General features: G+C 46.4%; 1 protein-coding gene across 15 annotated transcripts in view; it reads left to right on the forward strand.

The window, feature by feature from the left end:
• The window catches only part of TTPAL (alpha tocopherol transfer protein like), a 36,665-nt gene extending 25,902 nt beyond the window's left edge, over nucleotides 1-10,763 (forward strand). For 4 of the 15 annotated variants that reach the window (XR_011430680.1, XR_001379480.3, XR_011430681.1 and 1 more), the window contains exons 3-6: nucleotides 2,277-2,470; nucleotides 3,945-4,055; nucleotides 6,208-8,648; nucleotides 10,275-10,763. Coding sequence is in view for 8 of the 15 variants with exons in the window: in XM_014735170.3 (XP_014590656.1) it covers nucleotides 2,277-2,470; nucleotides 3,945-4,055; nucleotides 6,208-6,486 (584 nt within the window). In the remaining 7 variants the exon portion in view is untranslated. Of the gene's footprint in view, nucleotides 1-2,276; nucleotides 2,471-3,944; nucleotides 4,056-6,207 lie in introns of all 15 variants that reach the window. The other 11 variants (XM_014735170.3, XM_014735169.3, XM_014735171.3 and 8 more) reach the window with 3 other exon arrangements.
• The last annotated feature ends 847 nt before the right edge of the window (nucleotides 10,764-11,610 follow it).

Here is an 11,610-nt window from a genome sequence, read left to right on the forward strand (position 1 = left end):
CCTTCACACTTCTCTCTATAGACTGGCTTTTGCTGCCTCTGTGTACATGGCTAGCTCTGGCACCCCTCAGCTCCTAGGTTTACCTGGCCACCCAACTAAGTTCCTTCAATGCAAATTCCAGATTTCTAGGGTTGAGAATCTGGCAGGCTGAGAAAGCTGCCCTGGTCATAGGATACAGGTGGGGCTGCCAGGACCCCTGCCCTCCACGACTTCCCTCCTTTGTGAGTAGGTCAGGTACAGACATCAGTGAAATGGTGTGGGCTGGGCAGACGCCTGGAAAGATGTCTGTGTACCATGTGCCTCCTCCAACTTTTCTCTCCTTTCTTCTACTTTGTTAAGCCATTGAAAGGGCTCACAGATTCACCTTTTGATCTGAGCACTTCATGAGGGTAATCAGGACACCTTATGTTTCTTTGGCACAGTAGTTTTCAGTTGGGGACAGCTCCCCACCCACAAAAAGTATTTGGAAATGTGTAGGGACATTTCTTGGTTGACACAATGACTAGGGGATGCTAGAACTCAAGCTTTCTGATTCTTCTTCCTCTTCTCTTCCGTGACACTAGATGCATTATAATCTCAGGACGCTTCTCCACTCCACCCCTGGCCTCAATGTTGTCCATCAGACAGAGCTGAGACAAAATTTGAAAGTAAGATTTCAGTGTTCTTCCCAGCCAAGCCAGGAAAATGAGAACGTGCCGATAGCCCTCCTTCGCGCGTGCGTACAGACTCCTCCTGGAGGGAAGCCTGACGGGGCAGGGAGGACGGCGTGCACCTTCCTCTGCCTTTGAGCCCCACATCGCCCTTGCCTTTAGCCACTTACCAAACCCTCTCTGGGGCCTAAACCGTGCTCTTGATCCTTTACTGTGTACCAGGCACAGTGTTAACTGCATTACCTGCTGTTTTGGGCACTTTCCAATATTAGAGGTGCTTATTTTAAAATCAGCAATGCCGTGGAGATTTCAGGGCACCAGGAGACCTAGAAACCATTTGACGAGTGTTTCTGCTGCTCCTCTGCACTCAACACATAAGACTATTACAAAACAGATATTACCACGCTGGTTTCAACCCTTTGCTTGTGAGATGAATTTTTTCCCCTTGTCTCTGGAGCAGATCTAGACCCCTCCCCACCGTCTCAACCTTTTAGGAGGGGGCATACACCGAAGGTTTTGTTTCCACTGGGTGTGGGCTTTGCCTTCTTCTAAGTGCTTTTGAGACATATGTGATTGAAAGGATGACATCCAGTTATGTAGAAGCAGGTTTAATTGGCAGCAAGATTAGACAGCAAGCTGGCACAATTTTTGGACAAGGATTTTTTTCATAGGAATTTTGCACATTACATATCCCATTGGTGGAAATTATGTGGAGTTTTATCTTTCTAAGAAAGGGACAGACAGATCTTGGTGGGATTTTCTTGAGAATAGTGGTTAATGGTCAAAAGTGGTCATTTTCATGTTTTTCCCAAAGAGAGGGAAGACTCCTTAAATATATGGGGAGTATTAAAGGAGCATCCAGCCTGGAAAGGGGAGTTTGCTCAACCTACAGCATTGGGAAGCCGTCTCCATCTCTGCTGTCCTCAGCATGGCTTTTCTCAGGCCAGCTCCTGCCTCATGGCGCCCCTGAGTCTCAGGCTCCCAGCCTCACCACTACAAGAGGGAAGAGATCTTCTCCTTTCAAAGGGCTAGGGTCCCAGGATTGAGTCCCCTTGGCTCTGCTTGACCTGGCTTGGATCACACACTGTGCCCAGGAGGATGTAATACCCAGATTGGCCAAGCCCACCTCTGGAGCCAGGAGCTAAGTCAATTTTACCCAAACTACATGGCTAGCGTGGGAAGAGGTGGTTCCCTAGGGAAAATCAGGGTGGTGTTATGAAATAAAGGGGCATATCTGATGGCAGAGGCACAGATGTCCATTAAGGGAAGTATTATTATGCCATTCTACTTATGAGGAGATGTAGGCTCAGAGTGAGGAAGTAACTTGCCTAAGGTCACACAGCTGTTACCATTCAAACCCCAGGTTGTCTGACTCCATAGCACATACTTTTAACCTCAACACTCGGTTGCATTTCCATTTCAGAATGTGATGCTCTGTTTGGAGTTAAGAAACATTAGCTGCTGCTTAAAGGGGCCCCTTTACTAACCTAAGTAGAGTCATGCTAGTAGAATATCTTTCTCTTCCATTTTTAAACGACAGTTTTAACAAAGAGATAAATCTTAGCCTGTCTGATTACTTGTTTGTATTCATTTCTGTAATATACTGTTCATTTCTTATGACCTTAGACAGATGGATACCGAGCAACTATCCAATTACGGAAAACATCCGAGCCATATATTTGACCTTAGAAAAACTCATTCAGTCTGAAGAAACCCAGGTGAATGGAATTGTAATTCTTGCAGACTACAAAGGAGTGAGCTTATCAAAAGCATCTCATTTTGGCCCTTTTATAGCCAAAAAGGTGATTGGCATCCTTCAGGTATGGCCCGTATTTGTCACACGCCTGTTCTGTGCTTGTTTTGGCTTTCCCTGGGGCCCTGTCCTTTTGCTTCAGATTCTGCATGATACACAAACCCCACTTCCCACTGCTACAATCAGAAGAGTACAGAAGCGTCATGGGGAAAAAGGTAAAAGTCCTCTTTACCCCTCATTCTCATCAGGGTCCAGTAGTTTTTGAGGTGCCTTCAGTCTGGACAAGACCAGCTTTAGGGCGGGAGTCCAAACACCAGAGAAATGCTTTCTGCATTTTTGTGTGTGTGTCCAGGAGACAGAGGAGAAACTCTCCTAACAGATGACACTGAGCAATTGTGCTTCTGCCCGAGGCGATCGAGCCTCCTGCCCTTTGTGGGACCTGGCGGCATGGAGCACTGTTGGCCAGATGCTTTCATACCTCACGTCCTGTGCTTTAGCCGGAAAGTTCCTTACCTACCTTCACAGTATTTAACGGTTTGCAGAGCTCTTTTACAGTCATTGTAACCCATTTGGTCCTTCAAGGAATCCTCTGAGACACACAAGGCAAGAATTATTTTTCCTTTTTGACAGATTGGGAAGCTGAGGCCCAGAGGATATAGCCTGGCCCAAGCTCACAGCTCAAACAGGTTGACTCCTCCTTCATTCTGACCCAGCCACAGGGGTGCTGTCTCTTGTCACCTGTGGGGCACCAGAGATAACAACAGTTCTCCTCATTGAATTCCACAGTGTGTTTGGGCCCCTACTGTGCACAGGCTGATTATTTAAACATCAATGTCACATTAGGTCATTATCGGAAATTTGAATTCTGGCTTTGAGCCAATACTCTGGCTTTCCTCAGCTTCCACTCTTCTTTTGGTGCCCCTGCTAAATACTGTGCAGATTCAAGTGTCAGGATAACGAGTTTGGATCAGTGTTTTTCTAGTCCTGTAAGATGACCTGGGGGACAAAAAAAAGTTCCAAGGTTAAATAAGTTTGGGCAGTGTGGGATAAGAAGTCTTTCTTGTGAATTTCGCAATAAACATTTGCTTATTGAAAGCTCTGAACAGTCCTGCAGTTAAGGAAACCTGTTTGACTATGTTAGTCTCCTCTTTCTCAAACTTAGTTATCTACCATAGAACCCTTTTTTGCATCACACCTAGTAACACCCAGGGAAATACACTTTGGGCAACACTGATCCAGAAGGTTTCCTATTTGCTCGATCCATCCATACAGACTCAGACCGTTTTTGCTACAAGAAGAGCAGCTCTCCATTTGTTTGCCTAACTCTGTTCTAACCCAGCTCTGGGTCCCAAGAGGCTCTTCCCCTGAGGCCTGTCTTCCTGTTTCGCCCCGACGTGGGCTGTCATTGAGGAGGCCGTGAGAATCAGACCAGACTGATGTTGGGGCCTAAAATGAAGAAGATTTAAGTGGGGAGGCAGGCTGTGGAAACACAGTTTGCAGATACTCCACATCTTCTAACGTTCCCTTCCCTTTCCCCACAGGATGGTTTCCCCATTCGGATAAAAGCAGTCCATGTAGTGAATGAACCTCGAATATTTAAAGGCATTTTTGCCATCATCAAACCATTTTTGAAGGAGAAAATTGCAAATAGAGTAAGTGATGATCCTATTGACTTAAGATACTTTTTTTTTTGCTCCTTTATTCGTGACAAGTATCTATAAATTTATTGTGACATCAGTAAACTAATCTTAGTTTATTATTTTTGCCCTGGGACTACTAATTTGGAAAGAACGGGATTACAGAAAAAATAAATGAACAATCCTTTCTGTGAGAGGAAGATGAAATTAATAAGAATATAATATATGACAGTAGAGAGAGCAGAGGCAGGATTGTTATCATAAGAGCTCCCTTGCTCTGTCATCCTTTAGACTTTTTCATATCCTGGCCTGGGCATTGGGAGCCAACACTGCATTTTATGTTCAAGAGGACGTGGAGGAGGGTAGTCATTGGGCAGATAGTTCAGAAGAGTTCTGGCGATTTCTTACCACAGCTCCCTGGGATTTAAAAATGCTATTTAAGCCTTTGCACTTACATAATTTCTTGTCTCTCTGTATAAAGTTTGTGGAATAATTCAAGTTTATGAAATATGTGAGTTTTTTAGCTTAACTTGTATTTAAGAAAGGATAGATGACACTTTAAAAGATGGTCTTCCTTGGGGCCAGCCCTGTGGCTGAGTGGTTAGGTTCGCGCGCTCCGCTGCAGGTGGCCCAGTGTTTCGTTGGTTCGAATCCTGGGCGCGGACATGCCACTGCTCATCAGACCACGCTGAGGCGGCCTCCCACATGCCACAACTAGAAGGACCCACAACGAAATATACAACTATGTACCGGGGAGCTTTGGGGAGAAAAAGGAGAAAAATAAAATCTTTAAAAAAAAAAAAAAAAAAAAAGATGGTCTTCCTTTCTGACCCAGAAGAGCCAGTTCTCTTTTAACCTTTCCCAGTACCAAAATGAAATGGGGTGGGTGGTATTTTTCTCCTGCTTTCCTGGCCCTAGGAACATTGTGGTCATTCGATGACTCAAGACTCAGTCTTGAATTTTGTGCTCTCTTTCAGAGAGGAAACAGAGAATCTCAAGGTTGCAAGGGAGGGAACTTAAAATCCAGATCCAGATTCCCAGACCCTTTGCCTGGAGATTTTAGCTCAGCAGTTCAGGAGTAGAGCCCAGGAATCTGTGCTTTTAAAATCTCCTTAAGTGATCCTGATGCGCAGTTAGGTTTGAGAATCACTAATTTAGTGGCCTCCCTGCCTGGGTTTGAACCCATGTTGGTTCCTGGAGATCCTGTTAGGAGCCTGCTTTCATCAAAGCAGCCTTTGGACCAGGTCCTTTATATCTGTGGAATGACCTTATTTGTGGCGCATAATCTTGTTCATTTGGTCCTTCCTACATTCGTTCATTCATTTAAAAATATTTATACTATGTGCACCTATGTTGTAGATGAACAAAATAGACCAAAGTCTCTGCCCCAGAAGCTGACATTGTAGAGAAAGGCACAGACAATGGATTATGTATGTTTTCTGGTATTAGAATGTGCTAAGTGCTATGGAGAGAAAGAAAGCAGAGAAAGCGGATGGTGAGTGCAGGGAGGGGAAAGCTTGCCATATTCAGTAGGGTGGTTAGAGGTGGCATCACTGACAAGTCGGCATTGGAGCAAAGACTTGAAAGAGCGGAGTAGTGAGCCTGACAGATCTCTGGGGGACCAGCAACAGCACAACCGTGAGGTGGGAGCATGCCCGGCATGCTGGAGGAGCAGCAGGGTGAAGTGGGAGGAGGGGGAGGCAGAGAAGGAACAGGGGCAGACTGTGACAGGCTCTGTGGGCCACTGTTGGACTTTGGCTCTTAGTCTGTGTGAGCTAGGAGCACTGGAAGGTTGTACATAGAGGAGTGATGTGACCTGACTGACATGAAAAGAGCTTAGATTGTGGTGGGACAAGGGTGTGAGCAGGGACACCAGGTAGGAGGCCAGTGTGGGAATCTAGGTGAGATGTGAGGGTGGCATGGTACCATTAGGGGGCAGCGCAGTGGTTGGATTCTGGATATATTTTGAAGGACCAGCCAACGGGCCACAGGGTATAAGAAGAGAATCAAGGATCCCTAAGCTTTTTGAGGAACTAGAAGGGCCAAGTTGCCATCAACTGTTCCTTTATTCATTCAACACATAGTTATTTGAGCACCTAGCACAAAGGAGGTTACGAATTACTGATTAACCTAAGGACATGTGTGTTTTCATCTCATTCCCCTTTAGTTTTTCCTCCATGGGTCTGACCTGAATTCTCTCCACACAAACCTTCCAAGAAGCATTCTCCCCAAAGAGTACGGGGGCACGGCCGGAGAGCTGGACATCACTGCCTGGAACGCGGTGCTGCTGGCCTCTGAGGAGGACTTTGTGAGAGAGTTCTGCCCACCTGACCCCGCCTGCGACAACATCCTGGGCCAGGCCCTGCTGCCCGAGGGGGTGACCTCAGATGCGCAGTGTGATGACTCCATGAGGGCTGTGAAATCACAGCTGTACTCCTGCTATTAGCCAGGTCCCTGTGGGTCTCACCATCTTTAGATCCTTTCCTTTTTTCCCTGGAGGGGCACAAGGAGAATCTAAGGTGCCATGGATTCGATCCTGCTCCCTGTAATTAAACTGCAGCATGGAGGAAAAGCCTGGAGAGCTCTGAGGGTGAGCCGTGGGGTAAGCCCTTGGTTACTTGAATTACTCTGTGTAAGACATGGAAAATGTCCCCTCGTGATTCCCAAACATTTGGAATCCCAGTTTACAACCATTAATCTGGAAGCTGTATCTGGTTCTTACACATCTCAAAGCCAGAAGAATCAGGACTAAAGTCACTTTGATCCTACGTCCCAGGAGAAAACCACCTGATTGGCCAGGCGGCACACTCCCCTGAAACAGTTTGGCCAAGCCTGCAAGGTGGCCACACGTGAGACTCGGGGAGTCTGGCGTCTTTCACATGAACCCTAAGTACAGACCCCTGTTGCTCATCCGGAAACTTCAAGTTGGAGGTACGGGTCCCAGTTGCCATCACTGGGTTTGAAAAGCACCTTAACTGAATCATACAAGCATCAAGACATAAGCAGCACTTCTAGATCCAATTCGGGAACCGGAGACTTCAAGCACCTCTGGGATTCGTTGGTTGAATCTTGCAATAGAAACAAGTTTTCCCAAACCCATAAGCCTTAGCCTTGGTTCTCAATAGAATCATACGGGGCCCTAGAAGTATGTGATTTTACTCGTCCTAAAATACTAGAAGCCAAGCCTATGTTGCTAAAAGAATTCTGGCTTAAGAATTAAGAGAGCTGGGCTCCAGCCTCAGATACGTGACTGTGGCCAAGGCATGGGCTTCTGCAGGCCTCAGCTTTCTCATCTGTAAAAAGAGGCTGGATGAAATGATGCCCAGGGCCCTTCTGGCTGCTGAGGTTCTGAGATTTGGTTTAGTTATTGAATGTTAGACGTCGGTTTTCTGCAAGATGACTCTCTAGATGCAAGTGGTTGGATCCTGTTTTTTGTGGGCCTTTCCAAGAGGGATGTGTCTCCATTTGGCCCTGCCTTTAAAGAAACCAGTATGCATATTCTTGGGACCCAGCGATACCAACTTCCTTTTCATAGTGAGGGTTAAATTTGAAAAGGATGGCTTTTGTGAGGGCAGGTGAGATGACCAGGATCTTGTATGAATTCCTTCCATCCCTGAGACTCTGGCAGTATTTTGTAACCCTGGCAATGGGGAATGGTCAAAGTACTTGGGATTCTTAAATTTTGGTCTCTGGAAATGAAGGCAAGGGCAGGTTATTGCTGAGTCACTTCTGGAGCCCCTGCCCTCCGAAACCCACCTGAGTTTTTCTCTCTGTGTGGGTGAACAAACTAGTCTGTCCAGACTGAATGTTAGTTCTGCATTTCAGCACTTTAGACCCTTCCTATTGAGAATTTAGCCTTAGCCCAAGCATCAAATTAGGTGGTTCATCTGGTGGCTTGACCTATTGCCTCTCATATTCATTCCATGCAAATTATGGTGTTAAAAAGTGACAAGTACTGTGTTGTGTATATACCTTCTCCGTGCACTTGTCAGACCACCAGGCAAGGTGGACAGCTCAGTTAGGAAGAGAACTGTGCTCTGAAATTCAAGGGCCAGCCTGTTGTTAATAAGCTGTTCATCTTTATAGCACTTTTTAAAATATTTGGAGAAGCTGGTGGTGGGAGTTACCTCATTAGTGCCAATTCTGAGGAAAGCCCTTTTCACCAGAGATGCTAACCCTGGATCCCCTAGGAACCTGGCTGAACTGGAAGTGCCAAAACGCACAGCATACCCCTGGCTGCCTCTAGTTTCATCTGACAATGACAGTATGACCAGCATTGCTGAACAGATCTAAGCAGAATGGCTAAAGTAGAGAGTTCAGAACCAACTGCCTACATGGGAGAACTGGTTAGAGGCTTTCTTGGGTTCCAAAGAGGAAAGAAAGATTAAAAATCAAAAAAAGGCTAAACAAATAAATCACTCAGCCCCACCAAGTTTCCAAGGTTTAAATTCTGCATTGCATTCCTGGCCAATTGCCTTTGTCTATGGACAACATAGAGATGGCGAAGCTCAGAGAAATATCTCAAAGACCAGGAAGGATGTTGCTCAGGCCTTTCCAGTTGGACCAAGCAGCCGTTTCATTCAGCTTCTGGAAGGATCCAGAGCCAAGGTTTGTTTGCCTCCCAGAGCTGCTGTGCTTTGTTTTGACTCCAAAGAGAGATCAAATAGTTTGGACCCTAGGAAGTTTGAACCAAGCTGTGAAAGCAGGACCTCCCCTGGGTGAGAATCAAGGCAAGTCTCTGCGTGGCTGCACCAGGCGACTGTATAAAGTTGCCCCAGCCGGGTGGGGGGTGGCCAAGGGAGCACAGTGAGCGGTCCTCAGTAGCGGGCACAGTGACAGAGCACACCAGTGAACATCAGAACTGGGACTGTTTTCCTGCAGAGAAAAGCTCTGGCCCATTTCACAAACACCTCAAATTTAACTTTTCCCTAAATTCAGGCTAGTATCGTGTAGGGAAGCGAAGGGAATAGTAAATTAGGAGACCTGAGTTCCAGCTTTACCTTGCTGTGTGGCCTTGGATGAGGCACTGAACACCCTTGAGTCATCATATGATAAAGAGGACCTAAACGCTGAGCTCTGAACCCTCTGTTCCTGGCATCAATTGGCTTCACTGCCACAGGGACACTGTCCCACATCTCTTAAAGTCCCCCCTCCCCCTGAGTTATTTTTTTTTTTTAAAGCTTGGCACCTGAGCTAACATCTGTTGCCAATCTTTTTTTCCCCCTTCTTCTTCTTCTCCCAAAGCCCCCCAGTACATAGTTGTATATTCTAGTTGTAGGTCCCTCTGGTTGTGCTCTGTGGGACACCACCTCAGCATGGCCTGATGAGCGGTGCCACGTCCACGCCCTGGATCTAAACCGCTGAAACCCTGGGCCGCTGAAGTGGAGCACGCGAACTTAACCGCTCGGCCACAGAGCCGGCCCCTGGGTTATTATTTAGGAAATTTAGGTCTGAATGAATTAACACCTAAAGCTTCCAAATGAATCCGTAAGCTTAGGTAATATGGAGGTTTTCTTCCTCCTCTTCTCCTACATAGAATTCTAGAAAATTGTGCCTCTTCCTGGAATCCTGTTCTACTTTCCCAGGGAAAGGCTGCAAGAAATCTACAGAAACAGTCAGAAGTGCAACCCTGGCTTCCGGTCTTGAGCTCCTTCTTTGCCCTTGGCGAAGGTGGCTTTAGCTCCCTCATACTCCATCCTGCTTTCACGAGGAGCCACCTGTCCTTAGAGGTTTACAAAAACTTCAGCTCACAAGATACTCCAGTTTTGCCAGAAAGAGTTAGGGCAATCAGGCATTTCCCTGAATTCCTGAGAGAGTGCGCCTTTCAGAATTATCCTAGATGGGCAGTTTCTTGAAATCCCATTTGATTCTCAGATCAGTCGTGGGATTACTTTTTCATTTGGTTAGGCAAAAGCTGTTGTACTGTTGTGGCATTAGAATAATACCTCATTTTGAAGTTTTCAGCTTTTAAGGTTTTCCTTTGAAACTTTCACTTAGGAAGTGAAATGAGAGCTAATGGTACAGGTGTGGCTGTCCCATGGCATGAGAGGTGTGGAGGTACCAAACAGAAACATATTGACAGTTTAGGAAAGATGTGAGCTCTGGTAATGCCTCTCAGTTTTGGGATCTGTTAATTTTGTAAATCTAAAGTGAATTCCTTTCTGCTCTCCTGACTCAGAAATGGTTTGCTTGAAATGCCAGTAACAGGCATCAGAGTCAAATATTCCCCCACAGAACTTACTCCATGGGAAGACCCAGTGGATCCGTGGATGAGAAGCCAGTGACGAATTTACTGTTTGCCAGCTTGCTGCTCTTCCTTTCATCCCGCTGGGTGGCAAGTTTAGCCGGGCACAGCTGCCCCGGAGGAATCTTGTGGATATGCCTCCGTCTCTTGGCCTATCAGTGGGGACCTGTTACAGGTGAAATACTTGGAACCTCTCTGGGGCCACGAGCCTCTGCCACCACTCTGATGGGGGGGAGGTGGGCTAATCTTCTGTCCAGACTTTGGGGTACCATTTCAGCCACTGGTCACATTCCTCGCTTCAAACTGAAATTCAGTTTGGCTTTGACTATAGGGACACGTGATGGTGATTCATCTACTTCAGTGTTTGTTTCGACCAAAAGTTTATTTTTCTAGTGCATTTTCTAAGTCAAAGTGGTGAAAACATGTAATTTTAGTATGCATGACTGAGTCTTAAACAATAAAAATCCCTGTAAGGTTGAGTGTGTTGAGTTCTTCTGTGACAATGAGTTTGAGGTCTTATCATTCCAGGTCGGATGGCCTGGGCAGTGCCTCCCTCCAGGTGAGCCCTCCAGGGAGGGGCACTGGGGCAGCACAGTGCATTCTGCAGATGGTGGGCTGGCTGCCTCTGAAGATCACGTGCAATGAGAAGACACCAGGGTGGAGAAAGAAGAACGGCGCCAGATGCACACGGTGGTAGAGATGATATGCATGTCCTTCCTGGACCTAACAGTTCCTGAGTGCTCATGTGAGCCGGGCGTTGATTAAGTGCTTCACATACAGAATCTCATTTAATCTGCAAGCACACTTAAAGAAGTAGTGGTATTGCCTTTGTGGGGAAAGTGAGGCAGAGAAAAGTTAAGCAGCTTGCCCAATGACACACAGCTTCAAGTAGTAGAGCTGGGATTCAAAGCCAGGCAGTCTGACTGGAGCCCACGATTTCCTCCTGATGGTTGGAGCGAGGCTGTGCTCTTATTGCTATTAGCCCATAGACAGAGCATAGAGGGAAAGAAGGGAGGAATTTTTTATAGAGTGAGACAGCGTCAGTCTAAAAATTGGCTTGTTTTCTAGCTTCTCAGAAAATATAAAGTAGAGGTTCTTAACCTCTGAATCTGAACCCAAGTTTGAATGGAACATTTTTCAAGAAGTACATGTAAGTCAACTCAGACTCCCTGAGGGGTTACTAGGGTGTGGCTTGATCAACTCTGCTCCCAGGCACACTTAGCTTTTTCTCTACTTGCCCTGTTCCTTTCTACAGAGGAGCATGTACTCTGCCCCAGAGGAGACAAAAGCTGGGTCCCCATGGTGGGTCTGGTGTGTGGCAATGGG

This window comes from Equus caballus, chromosome 22, assembly GCF_041296265.1.
Source record: "Equus caballus isolate H_3958 breed thoroughbred chromosome 22, TB-T2T, whole genome shotgun sequence".
NCBI classification, from domain to species: domain Eukaryota; kingdom Metazoa; phylum Chordata; class Mammalia; order Perissodactyla; family Equidae; genus Equus; species Equus caballus.